Genomic DNA, 15,840 nt, shown 5'->3' on the forward strand with positions numbered 1-15,840 from the left:
AATATGATGAGAGTAGTAAACATAATATATATATATATATATATATATATATAAAAGTAACACACAACTTAAAATCATAATCGAAATTAAATTGAATGATATAATCAATTCAGATACTTAAATGTAGTTTAAATTTTGAAGAAACCTCAAATTTGAATTTGAATTTTAAAAAATAAATTGAAAAAATTCACATTTAATTATGTATTTATTTTTTATGCAGGTCGATCGTATCAACAAACTAATCATAGTTCAAGTGCCAAATATATTTTTGAATAATTTACCTCAGGAGATTCTAAACATTACACTCATTTTTTTTAATTCTGATCGAGTAACACAAAATTATATCCCAAATTAAACGAATTGAACAAAGAAAATCCGACAATTATGTTGCCCCCAAAACAGCTCCTCCCCATCCACACAAATTTCTCGCCACTAATTTTTATATTCTCATACTATATATTATAGTTTAATATGAATTGATCCAAATATAATATTTTTTTTAATAAAATAATAACAACAATTTAATATGATATGTACCCGACATGGAACTGCTCGATATGGAGGGCAGTCCCACGATCAATAAAAATAATAAGTTGATCCCACATAAATCATATCCACTACTAAGATGTGTTTGTTAATTTTCTCACAAAGTAATCTTCACTGTATAATTTTTGTGTGAGATATGATGAGACGTGGAGCACATGAATGTTAATCTTGAAAAATATTTCTGTATTCAAACACGCATATTCGAAACTCGAACAAAATAAGATATTTTGATACAATGTTCAAAATTTGGTCAAACAATCTCTGTCTAGAGCAACCAATTTCATGTGAACCACATCGTTTGCTTAAGATGATAAATTGAATTACAAGAATAACATTGTTGTTTTCTAACTCAAATATCGTAAAATCTGAGTCAAATACATGATGTTGAATCTGCTTAGTTTGCTCACTTCACATAATGATGTGTTGGATTGATTTATACTAGATAGGGAAAAACACTAATTGTATGATCCATAAAGACATAAATCATCATGTAATGTAGTCCCAACTTTGATGTTTATACAAAAAATTAGTACATGATTGTTGAGTCCAATAATTGTCCATGTTTAGTAGAGCGATCGAACCGTAATGCTTGAACTGTTGTGCGGTTTAAAAGATTTGAGTTGCACCATTACCACCAGCTATAGCTTTTGATAAAACAGCAAGTCCTCGGTCCTACAATGACCATTTTCAAGCAATTTGCCATTGAAACAAAATGGCTAGAGGACAACTAAAACAAGAAATATTAGAGAGATGGTTCCAAGGGGTTGTAGTAATGATTGATTGACCTTAAATGGAATGGTACCATGAATTTTACCCAAATACACAACGGATATACATGATCAATGGAAATGGGAATGGGGCCAATTCCCATAAATTCAAGAAATGGGACCAAATAATCCAACAAGTGGAACAAGTGGTGATCTCCATGAATAAGTCCAACCAAAGATATCACATCTCAAAACTTTGAGTCATCTCAATATCCAATATTTGTTCCCACTTGTTCTAACAATATATATACATGTACCACACCCCCTCCCATGCCCACAAAGTCATCTTTCATTTTGCTTGTGATGGTGATGAACCCACATGGTTCAATCATGATGCTATATCTCTTGCTTTTTTTGATTGAAAATTTTATATATTTTTTTGGGTTTTAAAATTTAATTGTAAATTTAAATTATAACTGAGTCTTTAATATATATTAGTGACTGAGGTATAAGCATTGTGTGTAACATAATATTATATACTTGAAATATTATTTAATCAATTTATAGAATAAATATTGGATATTTATAATTTGATGAGAATATTATAATTAGTGTGTAAGTGTGTTCGTACACATTGTTGTGTATCACAAAAAATCTATTTTTCTATTAAACTCAATTTCAATAAAAATGTAATAATATATGGTAAAAAAAAAAAAAGGTTTTTTGCGTTAACAATACTAACCCTAAACAACGTTTATATCATTATATGTTATATAAGTTATTTCCCACTTTTGTTTTTTGAAATTTGAAAAAAAAAATATCTTTTTAAATCGAGAAGTTTTCAAATGTGTTGGTACGGTCAGCGCTTCCATTTTTGGGGAAGATTTCAGACGCGAGATTGATGTAGTTGGAATTATTACGTGGTACTGAAGATGAAGGTAAAAAGAGAAGAAATTTTGGTGTCCTCTTCAAACAGTTTTTTAACCTTTTTCAACTATTATAATATAATATATATTTATTTTTGATCCTCAAAAAAATATATATATATTTATTTTTGTGTGTGTGTGTGTGTGTGTGTGTGTGAAACATTTCTATGCACGATGTTGTGTCTCTTTTTTTCTTGCTTTAACATTTTCCTACTAGAAAATGGAAACATTTAGCTTTTTGAGGCTTGAATTTCGGAAAGGCGTTCTAATAATTAACAATAATTTTATATTGTAATTTAATGAATTTTATTAATAATTATGAAGGATTGCAAATGTTTCGAAATAGTTATCCTTCGAAATCGAATTATTTACTCGAAAATTAATAATAATAAATCGAAAGTTATTTAAATTATTTTTAAAATCGAATCCTCCAGCTAAATAAAATCAATCTATCCAAATTTCAAACGCATCCAAAAAGAAAGTATATAACAAGTGTTACTTATCACTGCATATATGGATCAAATCTACATGTATCACATATATAGACAAGTGACAAGTGAAACCATATCACAAATGACCTACTCAAATTAATAATAATTTAATAAATAAAAAAATACCATCATTTGAAAGAGTGAGTCTCATGTGAGACCGTCTCACGGATCTTAATCTGTGAGACGGGTCAACCCTACCTATATTCACAATTAAAAGTAATACTCTTAGCATAAAAAGTAATACTTTTTCATGGATGACCCAAATAAAAGATCCGTCTCACAAATACGATCCGTGAGACTGTCTCACACAAGTTTTTGCCCATTTGAAAACTAAGCAAAAGTAAAACTCCATCAACTTTAAAAATATCTTACCAACTCCTGAAAATATTTCAAAATTATTCCAAAATGTTAGAATTTGAAAAGTTTTATTGCCAAAAAATTTGTACGACCTTCCAATCAAATAATAGTAAACATTTATGGGCGTGGAAGGAATTAATTTCATTTGTTTGCTTGACTACTGAATAATTCCTAATTAAATGGCATGTATGAATATATGACTTCAAACCTTGACTAATTAATCAATCAAATAACATTATATTATCAGAAAAAAAGTAAGATTTCATTTTAATTTAATATTATATTATTCATGTCAAAAGTAAGCACACAATCAATATATATCTATCTAATTACACAAAGATACACAAATTTATTTTAAAATATTTTACAATGATTAGTTATATGGTGTCACGTTCGTGACATGGCAAACATTTATATTTATATACAATTAATTATATATAATTATAAAACAGTATTTTATCTATGCCTAGCACGTATTGGGCAGTAATTTTTGCAATCCGTACATTTAAATTTTATTAAAGAATTTAGGGGAAAGATTAAATAATTAATTATAGAAAATAGTAATAATGATTATAAAATATCGTTTTAATTAAATTAATTTATAAGATTTTCACGTGGTGATGGAAAATACATTGATGGAATCAGTTGTATCACTTAAACTTTAAGTTGAAATTTGGTATATATATTTTTCGATATTTTTTTAATATAAAATTTTGAATATGAATATATTTATTTTGTTGCTGATATTTTAAGCCACCGGACAAATTATATTGGTTAGATCATGTGGGCTCACGGATCGGCCCGTACACCTTGGGATCAATACACCAAAGTTCTAAAAAAACGTGAAGCGCCCCGAAGCGCGGATGTCGAGCTCCAGGCTTTTCAAGCTTAAGCACGATTAACACGAGTTTAAGCATGAAAAATCGTTTTTTATCTGTAGTGTAATTGTAATTATCTCAAACTAATAAATAGATAAAATAATACATAAATATGATAAATTTAAGCCTAATGCATTAATTCTCATATTTATAAAAACATAAAAATCTCAAAATTACAATCTTTATTTATTTTTGCAACTAGACCACATTAAAAAATCTTAAATATTTGTCAAATCATTGTCAGACACGCTTAATCATAATTAAAAATTAAAAATAAACATCTAAATTATAAACCTAATTTATTATTTTAAAATAAAAGACATACCTTCAAAATAAAAAAAATTAAAAATAAACATATGTGATTAATTGTGCTTAAGTACATTTAATTAAACGTTTTAATTACGTTTATAGTTTGACCACTTTTTCCCGCTTTTGTTCGAAGTAGGACGTTTTTTTCGAACTTCAAGCTTGTTTTTTAGAACAATGCTTTATATTATATGTGTACATACGTGTGTATATATTTGGGCTCACTGATCGGCCCGTACACCTTGGGCTCAATATATTATATGTGTACATGCGTGTGAATATACTTGGGCTTACGGATATAGCCCTCCTTGGGGTTTGTGCCCTTGTTAGATATCCTTACAAGACCAATTTGTCATTGAAAAAACCAAAAAAAATAAAAAATTTAACATTTATGTTATGATAAAATCAAACGGCATGGAGTTGGATACGCGGTATATAACTATTGATTTGTCGTTTTTTGAGTAAAGTAATATCCCTTATTCTTATCTCTCCATAAAATCAATAATCACTCAATTTTGAGTTTGTATAGGAGAGATATGCTCGAAATATTGAAACTGATCATTTCTAGCCAACAACTATATCTGTGTTGCAGAACCAACAAATTCATCACGATTTATCAGTTTTTTAATCTCCGATTCAAACTTTGACTTCTGAATATGATTTGTAGATCATTATCTTAACTTTTCAACGCATACTGCATAGTTTCATTTCAATAATCGAGTTGAGAGATATGGTTAAAATACCAGAATTGCTCAAGTCTAGCCGTTTGCTGTATCTGTGTCCTCCAACTCAATCTTGCAGAGTCCGGTTAGCATATATAACATCTTGAGCTGAAATACGAACGTCTAGATAATTAAGTTTTCTTTCCAAACGTTTTATCTGCTGGTCATTTGGATCAATGGGTTATAAGATATGGACAAAATAGTATAACTGCTCAAGTTTATATGGTTTCAGCTCGAAATGCCAGCTTGATATTGCGATCACCGGCTTGCCTAGATAACATCCAAATTAGTCGTGTTGGTATGCATATGACTTGTATCTTTTTGAGTTTTCTATTTAGTTGTTTTGGTTTATAGTCATTTTGATCAACGAGTTATGAGATATCATTGAAAAACATCAGCTTGTCAGATTTTCAACTTGACCACAGTTTAGTTTTAGTTTCTCAAAGCTTCCAAGTTGACACCTAACAACTATATACTTGAATAAATACACTAGAAACACAATAACAAAGTTTGTTATTATCAAAATCAGAATTGCTAGCATGTCTGCAACCTAACAATATCCATGAAGTATCATGATTTTATAATGCTGATGTCTTTAAATTAGCAAATATGATTTTATATTGGAAGAAAATCATGAAAATCATGATTAAGAACTGATATAAAATTTAACATATTAATAATCTAAAGAGATTCATGATTAAGATATTATATGATATCTAATATCTATAAATATTATCGAAAGATACATGTAGGATTGAGAACTTGACGATTTACTAAAAGTTATAACGGGTGATAATAATCCAACTCTAATATTTTCAATCGTACAACAGTTCAAATACTACGTTTTCAATTGTTTTACCAAACAGATGCAATTATTGCACATCAACATTCTATCTCCCAATAATTGCATTACTTACAATCAATGAGAATCGAATTCATTACTTTGGCTCTGATACCAATAGTAGGATAGAACGGTTATTACCGCTTTACCAAAAGTTATAATCGGTAGTAATGGTGCAACTATAATATTTTCACTCATATAATAGCTCAAACATCACGTTTCGATTGCTCGATCACAAAGATGCAATTATTTTACTCCAACAATATAGATGTTATGTAAAAGTGTATCAATAAATAACATTGATCAAAAGATGCAAGATTTGTTGATATTCATGAAAAATATTAATATAAGATCCAAGATTTAACAATATCGTTGAGTAATATTGATTTAATGTTTTTTTAATTAAGTGATTTTAGGATCTTACAAATAGAAAAATTCATTACAATTTATTAAATAATATCAATATCAATCTAAAATATCATTACAATTTATTAAATAATATCAATATCGATATCAATCTAAGATCTATATAAAAAAAAAAAAAACTATTGACATGATATCAATTCAAATCATATATTGATTGTTAATGTTCTTGAAAAAGTATGATAGATCACTCTTAATATTCAATAGTGAATTGCATAGTATATTGAATAAAAATTATGAATACACGAGAGTGAAACTGCAACGGTGTCAATCGAAAAAGAAAGTAAAGATTGAATTGATATCAACGTATATATTGGATAACAATTATTATGGTAGTCTATATGCAAGATGATAGTAGTAGGCTTATTTATGAAAATTTTGAGTCATTTTATTTATTTAATAATTTAACCAATTTGATTTGATTTATTGCTTGGCTTTCTTGTTTTCTGCTCCAGCATGCTTTGAGATTTTATAGTGAATTAGCATATTTATCTAATTTTTGAAAAATTATAGCATATGTTTTGTTTTGATTCACATAAATTATTTTGATGACATAAAACAATTTATAAATTTTGTGAATATATTCTGTCAATAAATTTAATGAATATTGCATTAAATTATTTTATTCAATAGTTCGCGAGCTGTCCGCAAGTCTTAATATTTTATTAGTATATTATAATTATATATTAAGTATATATACGTTTCGAGTTTTAAATCGTTTCACTCTTTCGAATCTTCAATATCGAACCTTACTATGAATCATAGTTTGAATAGCTCGCGAATAAGTTTGAAAATTTTGAGCTGAACTCAAGCAAAAAAATTAAAAAAAAATCGAGCTTCAAATTGAGATCCAACATGAATATACTTAATTCAAATCAAATACATATCTTAAAGTTTTACTAATATTTAACACGATTCGATTGGTTTATACGTACAAACATGTTGGACGACACTGGTCCTGACGTCCCAGTCACATCTGGACAGAGCATTTAACATTTCCGACGTTGGAAACCAACCACATTTATTAATTTCATGTGTGCCAAATCAAATCGTCCATATTTCATCATGTATGGTCCCTAATTCAGCCATGTGAATCCAGCCAGTTTTTTTATTTTAAGAAAAAGAAACAGCTATGTCTTTGACAATAGTAGTATTTTATCCATGAGATAGATACATCGATTATTATTTTATATAATTAATTATTAAAATTGATAAATGTTTGCATTTTAAATTTTTTTATACAATATAAGAATGTATTTAAATTTTAAATATTATTATATCAAAAATATTTATATCATTTTAACAATACTTAAAACGATATTAACAACTTTATATCATTAAATTGACTTCTTTATCTTCTTTATATTTATTAAGTGAAACTGTTAATAATAAAAAATAATAATATATTTTAAAAAACATATATATTATTTTGTCTATTAAAATTTAATTTTCGAAAATATGTTAAAAAATATTATATAAAGTCCTAATTAAGATAAATAACAATAATAATAATTATAATAATTTACAAACAATCAATATACAAAAATTCAAGAGACCTAAAAAATTATAATACGCAATATTATATAAAATTTAATAATTTATTTAATATGATAAAAAATAATTGAATAAATAAAAATAACACAATACTCAAAATTAAAATGATATAACTAATACAGACCTTAAATATAATTTATATTTTCAAGAACATCAAATTCAAATTTAAAATTTGAATTTTAAAAACAAAAATTTAAAATTTTCACATTTATTTCATATTTATTTAAAATATTTAATGTGATAGATGAATACATTAATATTAACAAATATTTTTTATATAAATTTTTTTGTGAGAACTTTCCATGCAAAAAATTGTATAGAGATGTTTAATGAATGAAATAGAGAAATCACAAAAAAAAAGGGTTCAAAATATCAATTGGGATATGTAAATTTTAAAATAATAATAATACGGGACAGGGTAGTCAAAATGCAATCTTTAATGGGTCATTAAGATTGAAATCTAAAAAAAATAAAAAAATTACACAGATTTCAAGAAAAAACCAACGCCGTAATATAAAATTTTAATTTCCAAGAATGTTCAACAAAGGATCCTACGAACAATACAAGTTTGCGCACCGTCGATGAATTTAGAGCAATTTGGATTCAAGTCATATAAGATGCATGGGCGCGAATTTAGACAAACAAAAACAGAACATAATCTCATTCCACAAATGCAACATCAAACTTCCAACTATCTCAAGGATAACTTAACCTGTACAAAACTAACAAGGAAGACATGCAAAAAACAAGGCAGCCCCCGCTTCAAGAATCACTTATTATTACAGGAACACCAAAAAACATACTTTGGATTCACTAAATGTGGAAGAAAAGAAATTTAACAGATTAGGGGAAGCACCAAACCTTTCACAGACGATTCGGGTAGCCCTTTGATTCTAATGGGGGGAAGCTATGTGCCGACGCGTTTGCAAACCTAGTGGCTCTAATCCTTCTCGAGACCCTTTCAACAGCACGACTGGCCACCCTCTATTCGAGTGAAAAGTCGGGAGTTATTTTCTCCTAGGAGCCAATTTTAGTGATATCCCGGCTAGAACGGTTGTATTTCATGTGGCTTTTGATAAGCTGGCCAGCTGCAATAGCAGACATTAAAGAGAGCTCTCCGGCCAACACTGAACCGGCAACAATGGCGGCCAGGAGCTGGGAATTTGAGCCTGGGGACTCTTTGCTTGCGCCCTTTACGCCAAGAAGATTGAGGCAAGCTGACTGTGACGCCAATTGTGTTCCACCACCTATTGTGCCAACCTGGAAGACATGATATGATAATGGGGTTCCTGAGATGATTAAGTATACATTTCGAAAAATATAAAGGGATTTGAGGGTGTTGGCATATTCAGAACCAACAATAACTTTAGATATCAACTCTAATAATGGCAGGAGTAAATGACAAGCTTATATAGGGAACAAAATTTAGTTCCCAACAAAATCAAGCCATTGTTAATGAAAATCCATGTCGCTATCCAAACACAAGGACCTGGAAATTTAGGAACCATTTGATGTCAATGTATTAAGTATAAACAGCAGCGGCATCTTAGAATAATTATCATTGGTTTCCTGTCATGTCATGTTTAAATACAAAAATATCCTAATAAAGTCTTTTTTTAACAATTCGTTCGTTTTAGAATAAGCCTTTTTCTTTAATGAAAAACAACTTCAGGAATTTCAGCATATAAAGCACGATTTGGTGCGAATTATGAGACATTGGCTATTTGCACATCCTTGTTTCATCCATCTGTTGGCTTTAGTTCTATAACAAATTTTAGTTTTACGTCATTCAGTTATCCATATGTTTTGAATTATTATCCCTATATTACAATCATCTATTATTTTATCCCATGTACCAAACGTTTCCTAACTATTCTTATTATTATTATTTCTAAGCATTTTCAAGCATTCAACCAGATCCCAAAAACATTCCTTTGAAATGTTAAGAGCACAAGTGTGAATACGTGTGTCTCTTTGACTCGATATAAAACCAAATCTCATTACCTCAATGGATGGCATGGTCACAGAAACATGGAGATCTTTCCCGTTGTTAACAGCCTCCATCATAGTAAGACAGTGAGAACTTTCTATATTCTGTGCTGGATCCTGCCCAGTCGCAATAAAAACGGCTGAGACAATATTTGCAGCATGTGCATTGAAACCACCAAGAGCGCCAGCAATAGCAGAGCCAGCGAGGTTCTTGAGCATGTTAAGCTCGACAAGGGCTGATACAGAAGTTTTCAATACCTTTGCTACCACGCTTTCACTAATTATAGCCTCGCAAACTACTGACTTTCCCCGTCCCTCAATCCAATTGACCGCAGCAGGTTTCTTGTCAGAGCAAAAATTCCCTGCGTGGGTAATGACTGATTTGGTCAGAAAAAAATGAAAATCGACAAAAATCTCCATTGTTGTGTTTTGAAGGAATGAGGACTTTTACATTTGGCATCAGAAGCTAATAAATATGGCATGGAGTAATCGGAATAAAGAAAATGAGGACAAACACGACAATAAGAATGATTCTACGAAAAACCAATATGATGTCCAAAGAAGGCCTAACATTTGACAAACCATGATAAGCACTAGCAACAGTGGAGCCAAGTAAATGAATAATAAGACAATGCTTAAGGGCAGCAATTGAAGGGTTAATTAATGTCTGCATTTTAAGATCAATGGTACCAAAATCTTAAAAATATGAGAGAGATTGTACTCACCAGAAATGCCAATGACTTCCATATCAGGAAAATCATTAACGAGGAAGTCTAAAACATTCTGAACACCTTTAGAAACCATATTCATCCCCATGGCATCACCTGTGCTACAGCTAAACCTAATATATAGATTTTTCCCTGCAATTGCACATTGAATACCTTGTATTCTTGCAAATCTACTCGACCTGTTCCGGATAAACAGGAGAAAATAGATGAGAGCTCATCTACGGCCCTAAATCTATATTTAAAACATATAAATGGACATAAACTGGTGTAGATAGTTAATTACAGTAATCACCTCAATTAACAAAGTGGAAATAATCTTTTTCTATCAAAGAAAGTTATCTTTCAAAAATCCAATCTGATTTCGACTGATGGAACATAGAACGGTATCATCAACAGAATTCTAGGAATAAAAAAATAAAGGGAAATGTCACAAATGAATCTGAAAAGGTGTCCTTTGATGACCAGAATTTCTATAGCAAATAATGAAGGGATTTAATCACTTAAAAATTCTTTTTTTAGCGTAGTAAAATCTTCGCTTTCAACTAAAATAACAAGTTACTTCTCAGTTCTCCCTGTATTTCAAGACACCGATCATCATCAAGGATTCCTATAAATCCTTAAATAGCAATGATAACAATCACAAGTCGAGAACATAATCCAATAAATTTCTGAAAAAATACAAAGCTACAAATCTACATGCATGCAACTTCAAAGAAAAAAATCAGTAAACTGTGTACGAAAAAAAAAAGGAAAAGAGCAAAAGTGCTTACTTATTGAAAACAACAGACAGTGTGTCGAAATTGAGAGGATCCTCCAAGAAGAATTTCAACTCGGACGCCCTCTTGGCGGAGGCAAACCTCACCACCGGAGCTCTGGTCATCCCATCTCGCAGAAGCACACACGTAGCACCCCCAGATGCGTAGATTGCCTTGCACCCCCTATTCGTGCTAGCTACCAAACACCCTTCTGTCGTCGCCATCGGCACCGTGTATTCGCACCCATTCAGCAACAGTGGCCCGGCGATCCCAACAGGAAGCTGCACATACCCCACTGGCATCTCGCAGCATTGCCCCAAAATCGAGTAATAATCAAACCCCTCCAAAGGCAATCCCTCCATAGATCTCCCAGTCAGCCGCTGGACCGCCTCCCGACGAATCTTTGCAGCTCTAAAGCAATCCCCGAGCTTTGACTCCAAAGAATAAGACGGGATTTCTCCCGAAACAACACATTTGACGAGATCCTCGTCATCTTGCGGAAGTTCCATGGGTTTCGGCTTGGAAGGAGGCGTCGGTGGCAAAGAGCAGTGAATGCTCCGATCTTCCTGGATAATGTCACAAACGAAGCGCTGGGGCTGATGATCTTCTCCTTCCGGTTTCGAAATGAACGACTGCACAAAGTCGATTCCGAAGAACCCCAGGAGGTAAATGAAAGACGCGATGAGACAAGTAATGGCCGCAAGCTCAGAGAGGGAAAGGACGTGGAGAGGAGTGGAGTTACGGATCTTGTCACGCCAACGGTGTAAAAGGAAGTAGGATACGGAGAAAAACAAGGTGAAGAAAATGCCGTTGGTCAGGTAAAGTGGAAGAGGGAGAGCGTCCGACGCTTTAGGGGAGGAACGGTGATCGCCGGAGGCCGACGAATGAGGGGGTGGAGGAGGAGAAAGAAGTGGTTTGTTGTGTGAGTATCTGGGCGGCCTCCGGCTGATATCCATTGCTTCGACGGTGCAGAGTGAAATCGGGGGCGGAGCGATGATTTCGGGAGGAAGGCGTTGTTTAATATAGAGATGGGAGAGTGGAGCAGTCTGCACAGCCAGACAGGCGTCAAACGTGCTCTTTCTTTCTTTTCCTTTTTTATTTTCTTTTTTTTTAAATAAATAAATACGTAAATTAAACTGATTATTAATTGCTTTATGTGACAACGAAGCATTTAGTGTTATTGGTAAATTTTTTCATCGATGTCGTTTATAATTATAATAAAAATAATATTTTTATAAATATTAGAAATCCATCTTATTTTGTAACGATATCAAAATCAGACACGACTCACCAACTCGACACGATTCAATCAGAAAAAAATCAGATTTGTGTTTGGGATTTTCGGGTTATGGTCAGATCGGGTTGGACTCGATAGCTGACCCAAAAAAAAATGATCGAGTTGGGATAGGTTCGGTTGACCCGAAAATTTTAATTTTTTTAAAAATATATATATAATTAATAAATATTGTATGTCTGAAAAAATATTTATTGTATATTTATATATTATATTTTCATAATTTAATATTTATTTTAAACATTTTTTTATTTTTTAAACAATTTTTTATTTGATTTTGTAAATATATTTTATTTTTCTATCATTAGACTTTCAAATTTAAATCATATACATGAGAGAGATTTTATTATTTTGTGTTTAAATTAAAATATTATTATTATTCTTTCTGAATTTTATTTAATTTCCAAAATTCGAAATTGGGTTGATCGAGTTGATTCGATTTCAGGTTCGGGTTAAGAGTTTTCTGGTTGACTCGGATTCGGATTGAGTAATTTTTGAATAATACTATTGCTTAACCGGACTCAACCCATCCAACACATCCGAATTGACATTTCGGAAAGTTAATAATATTATAGAAAAGTATTATATAGATGTGATGGACGAAAGTGTAACACCTGTACCAAAACTAATATTAAATTATTGATTTATTATTATTTTTTTAAAAAGAAAATATTCAAAAATTAATTTTGTGCTAGCAAGTTGACTTGTGAGCTCATGAAAAACTTCTTTTGAGTTCTACTGAGCCAGCTCGACGACTCATCGTACGTCACTACTATGTACTTAGGCTGCGTTTGGTTGCAAGATAAAATAAACTAATGATTAGTATGTAAATGATAAAGAAAATGATTGTTGTAGAAATATAATGTATGGAAGTATGTTTGGTAAAATTTTTAAGTATATGATAATTTTGAAATTTTTGATGAAAGTACAAAATTGCCCTTCCTCTTTTATTTTTCTTCTTCCACTCCGATGGCGGCCGTCCGACGGCGACGGCGACGGCGACGGTTGTGCGGTGGTCCCGCGGCGGCTGTGCGGTGGTGTCCGGCGAATTTCCGGCGAGGGCGGCGGCAGCGAATTTCCGGCGACGGCGGCGAGGTCGCGGCGGCGGTCCGACAAGGTTCGGCGAGGTCGCGGCGGCGGTCCGGCGAGGTCCGGCGGCGGCGATCCGGCAGCCGAGGTGGTTCAATAGCGGTGAAGGAAGAAGGGTAAAATTGAAAAGAGAATAGGGATAGAGGAGGGATTAATAATCCTTCGGAAGAAAGAGGTATTATTTAATCACACGTAATACCACCTATTCACTTGTATGAGGGATTGAGCTGGATAAATAAAAATCGTACCAAACGCAGGATAAAGTGTGATAAATTAATCAATCCTACCTAATCCTATCTACCAAACGCAGCCTTAATAAGCTAATTATCCTATTATATATATATTTTTAAATAAATTCATTATTCAACAAATAATATATTTATGTATGTACCGAGTCCGAGCTTACAAAAATAGATTACTCGAATTACTATATTTGTCAGTTGTAACAATTTTTAAACATTTATCAGTCTAAAACTATATAAGATTGAGATATTAAAATCATCTCTCATTCAAAATATAATGTATTTATCTCGACTCATTAGTCCGTAGATATAACATTTTACTTCACAAGTTCAATAGATAACTTTCACATGCATATCACTTTGGTTTCACATTGCATTTATCTACCAATGTTATTATTAGTGATTTTTTTTATAATTATCTGTCACGTCTTTGGTCTGAGCTCGATTTTTGTAACTACTTCATATTTATGTTCGTTTTACAAAAATGATTAACACATATTGTTATAAAAGCATAGATCGGATTGGAGAATTGTGATTGATGGATATTGAAATGGTCAAAAAGATCAGAGGCTGAATCACACAAAGGATGGTTTAAAATGCAATATTGTTGAATATTATTGAATATTAAATACGTCGGTGTGTTTGGTTCTAATTGACAGGTCCAACCGAGTGGTTTGTACATATGATTTTGTCAAAAACTTCTGGCCTTGGGTTGATTATATATTGATATGCATGAGTTAAAATAATGAGTACCGGAATGCTAATTACTCAACTCGTATTTATATGTGTCCAAATATATAATCACAAAAACTCCTATGAGATTATCTTATATATTAATTTTTTGAGACACATCTTCTATCCGGTTCATGAAAAATTATTATTTTTTATGTCAAAAATATTCATTTTCATTTTAGGTATAAACCAGATTGACTAGTCTCACGGATATAAATTCATAAAACTATATAACAATATACTTACTCGTATACAATGTTATCAATATGAGATCAATTCATTGTAGTCGTACGATTTGAGACCAGGGCTCGAGACAGTCCTGGGGTGGTCAATATGGGGCCACAACACAGAGCCCCCAACTGGATAGAGCCCCAATTAAAATGAAGTTATGAGTATATTGGGTTGGATATTTGGGCTTTGGATTGAGAGTGAGTTTCTGGAAAAACTTGATTATAAAATATTGATTGATGACTTTGCTGATAAAAATGCAAGAAGATCGGTTTTTCACTGTTAATCGTAATAGAATATATTTTTCTTTTTATATGATGTAACGAGAGTGATTATTAGCAATGTATAATGTAATTTTTTTTTTATCATAGATATTAGTTTATGTAATCAAATAATGAAATTATGTTTATATAATTGATTTTAGTATTAGTTTTATTTAAGTACAAAGGGTCTCTTTTTTTTTTTTCACCAGACTTTTCAAAGTCTAAAACCGGCCTTGACCAGGGCGATGACAATTTTCTCATAGAGAGGTTAGAACAACACTTAATCTCAGGATTCACATAATCTAGGTTAGAAGTCAGATTTTTGTTTTCTTTCGTTTCCAAAATTAGTGTCGTTTTCACACATGATTCACCTGCGTTATTCAAAATCCGTGTCACACATTCTCTCTTTAAAAAAAAAATGATATGCTAAACGAAATAAATATAATTTAATTTCCTTTCTACATTTTATAACATATTAAAAATTTTAAACACTTCCACAGAGTGATTATGCTGAAAATGATTAAAATTGACTTTATGTGATATTTTGACTCCGGGATAACTTAACGAAAAAACATGTAAAATCCAATGTAACAAAAAAATATTTTACTTCAATACTTTTTAAAAGAATATTTTAGCTTTGACTAGGTTTCTTGTGAGACGGTTTCACGAATATTTATCTGTGAGACCGGTCAACCCTACCGATATTCGCAATAAAAAGTAATACTCTTAGCATAAAAAGTAATACTTTTTCATGGATGACTCAAATAAG

General features: G+C 31.3%; 1 protein-coding gene across 2 annotated transcripts; it reads right to left on the reverse strand.

Annotated features, from left to right (window-relative positions):
• Positions 1-8,391: 8,391 nt before the first annotated feature.
• Positions 8,392-12,286, reverse strand: LOC140961396 (3-hydroxy-3-methylglutaryl coenzyme A reductase 1-like). Of its 2 annotated transcripts, none has more exons than XM_073419896.1 (4): positions 11,239-12,281; positions 10,466-10,647; positions 9,756-10,102; positions 8,392-9,011 (listed from the first exon to the last, which is right to left on the reverse strand). In XM_073419896.1, the coding sequence occupies exons 1-4, from the start codon at positions 12,177-12,179 to the stop codon at positions 8,769-8,771; spliced, it is 1,713 nt and encodes a 570-aa protein (XP_073275997.1). In that variant the 5' UTR covers positions 12,180-12,281; the 3' UTR covers positions 8,392-8,768. The 2 variants fall into 2 exon arrangements, with proteins under 2 accessions (XP_073275997.1, XP_073275998.1); XM_073419897.1 differs by lacking the exon at positions 8,392-9,011 and adding an exon at positions 9,646-9,683 and having other exon boundaries at positions 9,731-10,102; positions 11,239-12,286.
• Positions 12,287-15,840: the final 3,554 nt, after the last annotated feature.

This window comes from Primulina huaijiensis, chromosome 16, assembly GCF_012295235.1.
Source record: "Primulina huaijiensis isolate GDHJ02 chromosome 16, ASM1229523v2, whole genome shotgun sequence".
In the NCBI taxonomy this organism is placed as follows: Eukaryota; Viridiplantae; Streptophyta; class Magnoliopsida; order Lamiales; family Gesneriaceae; genus Primulina; species Primulina huaijiensis.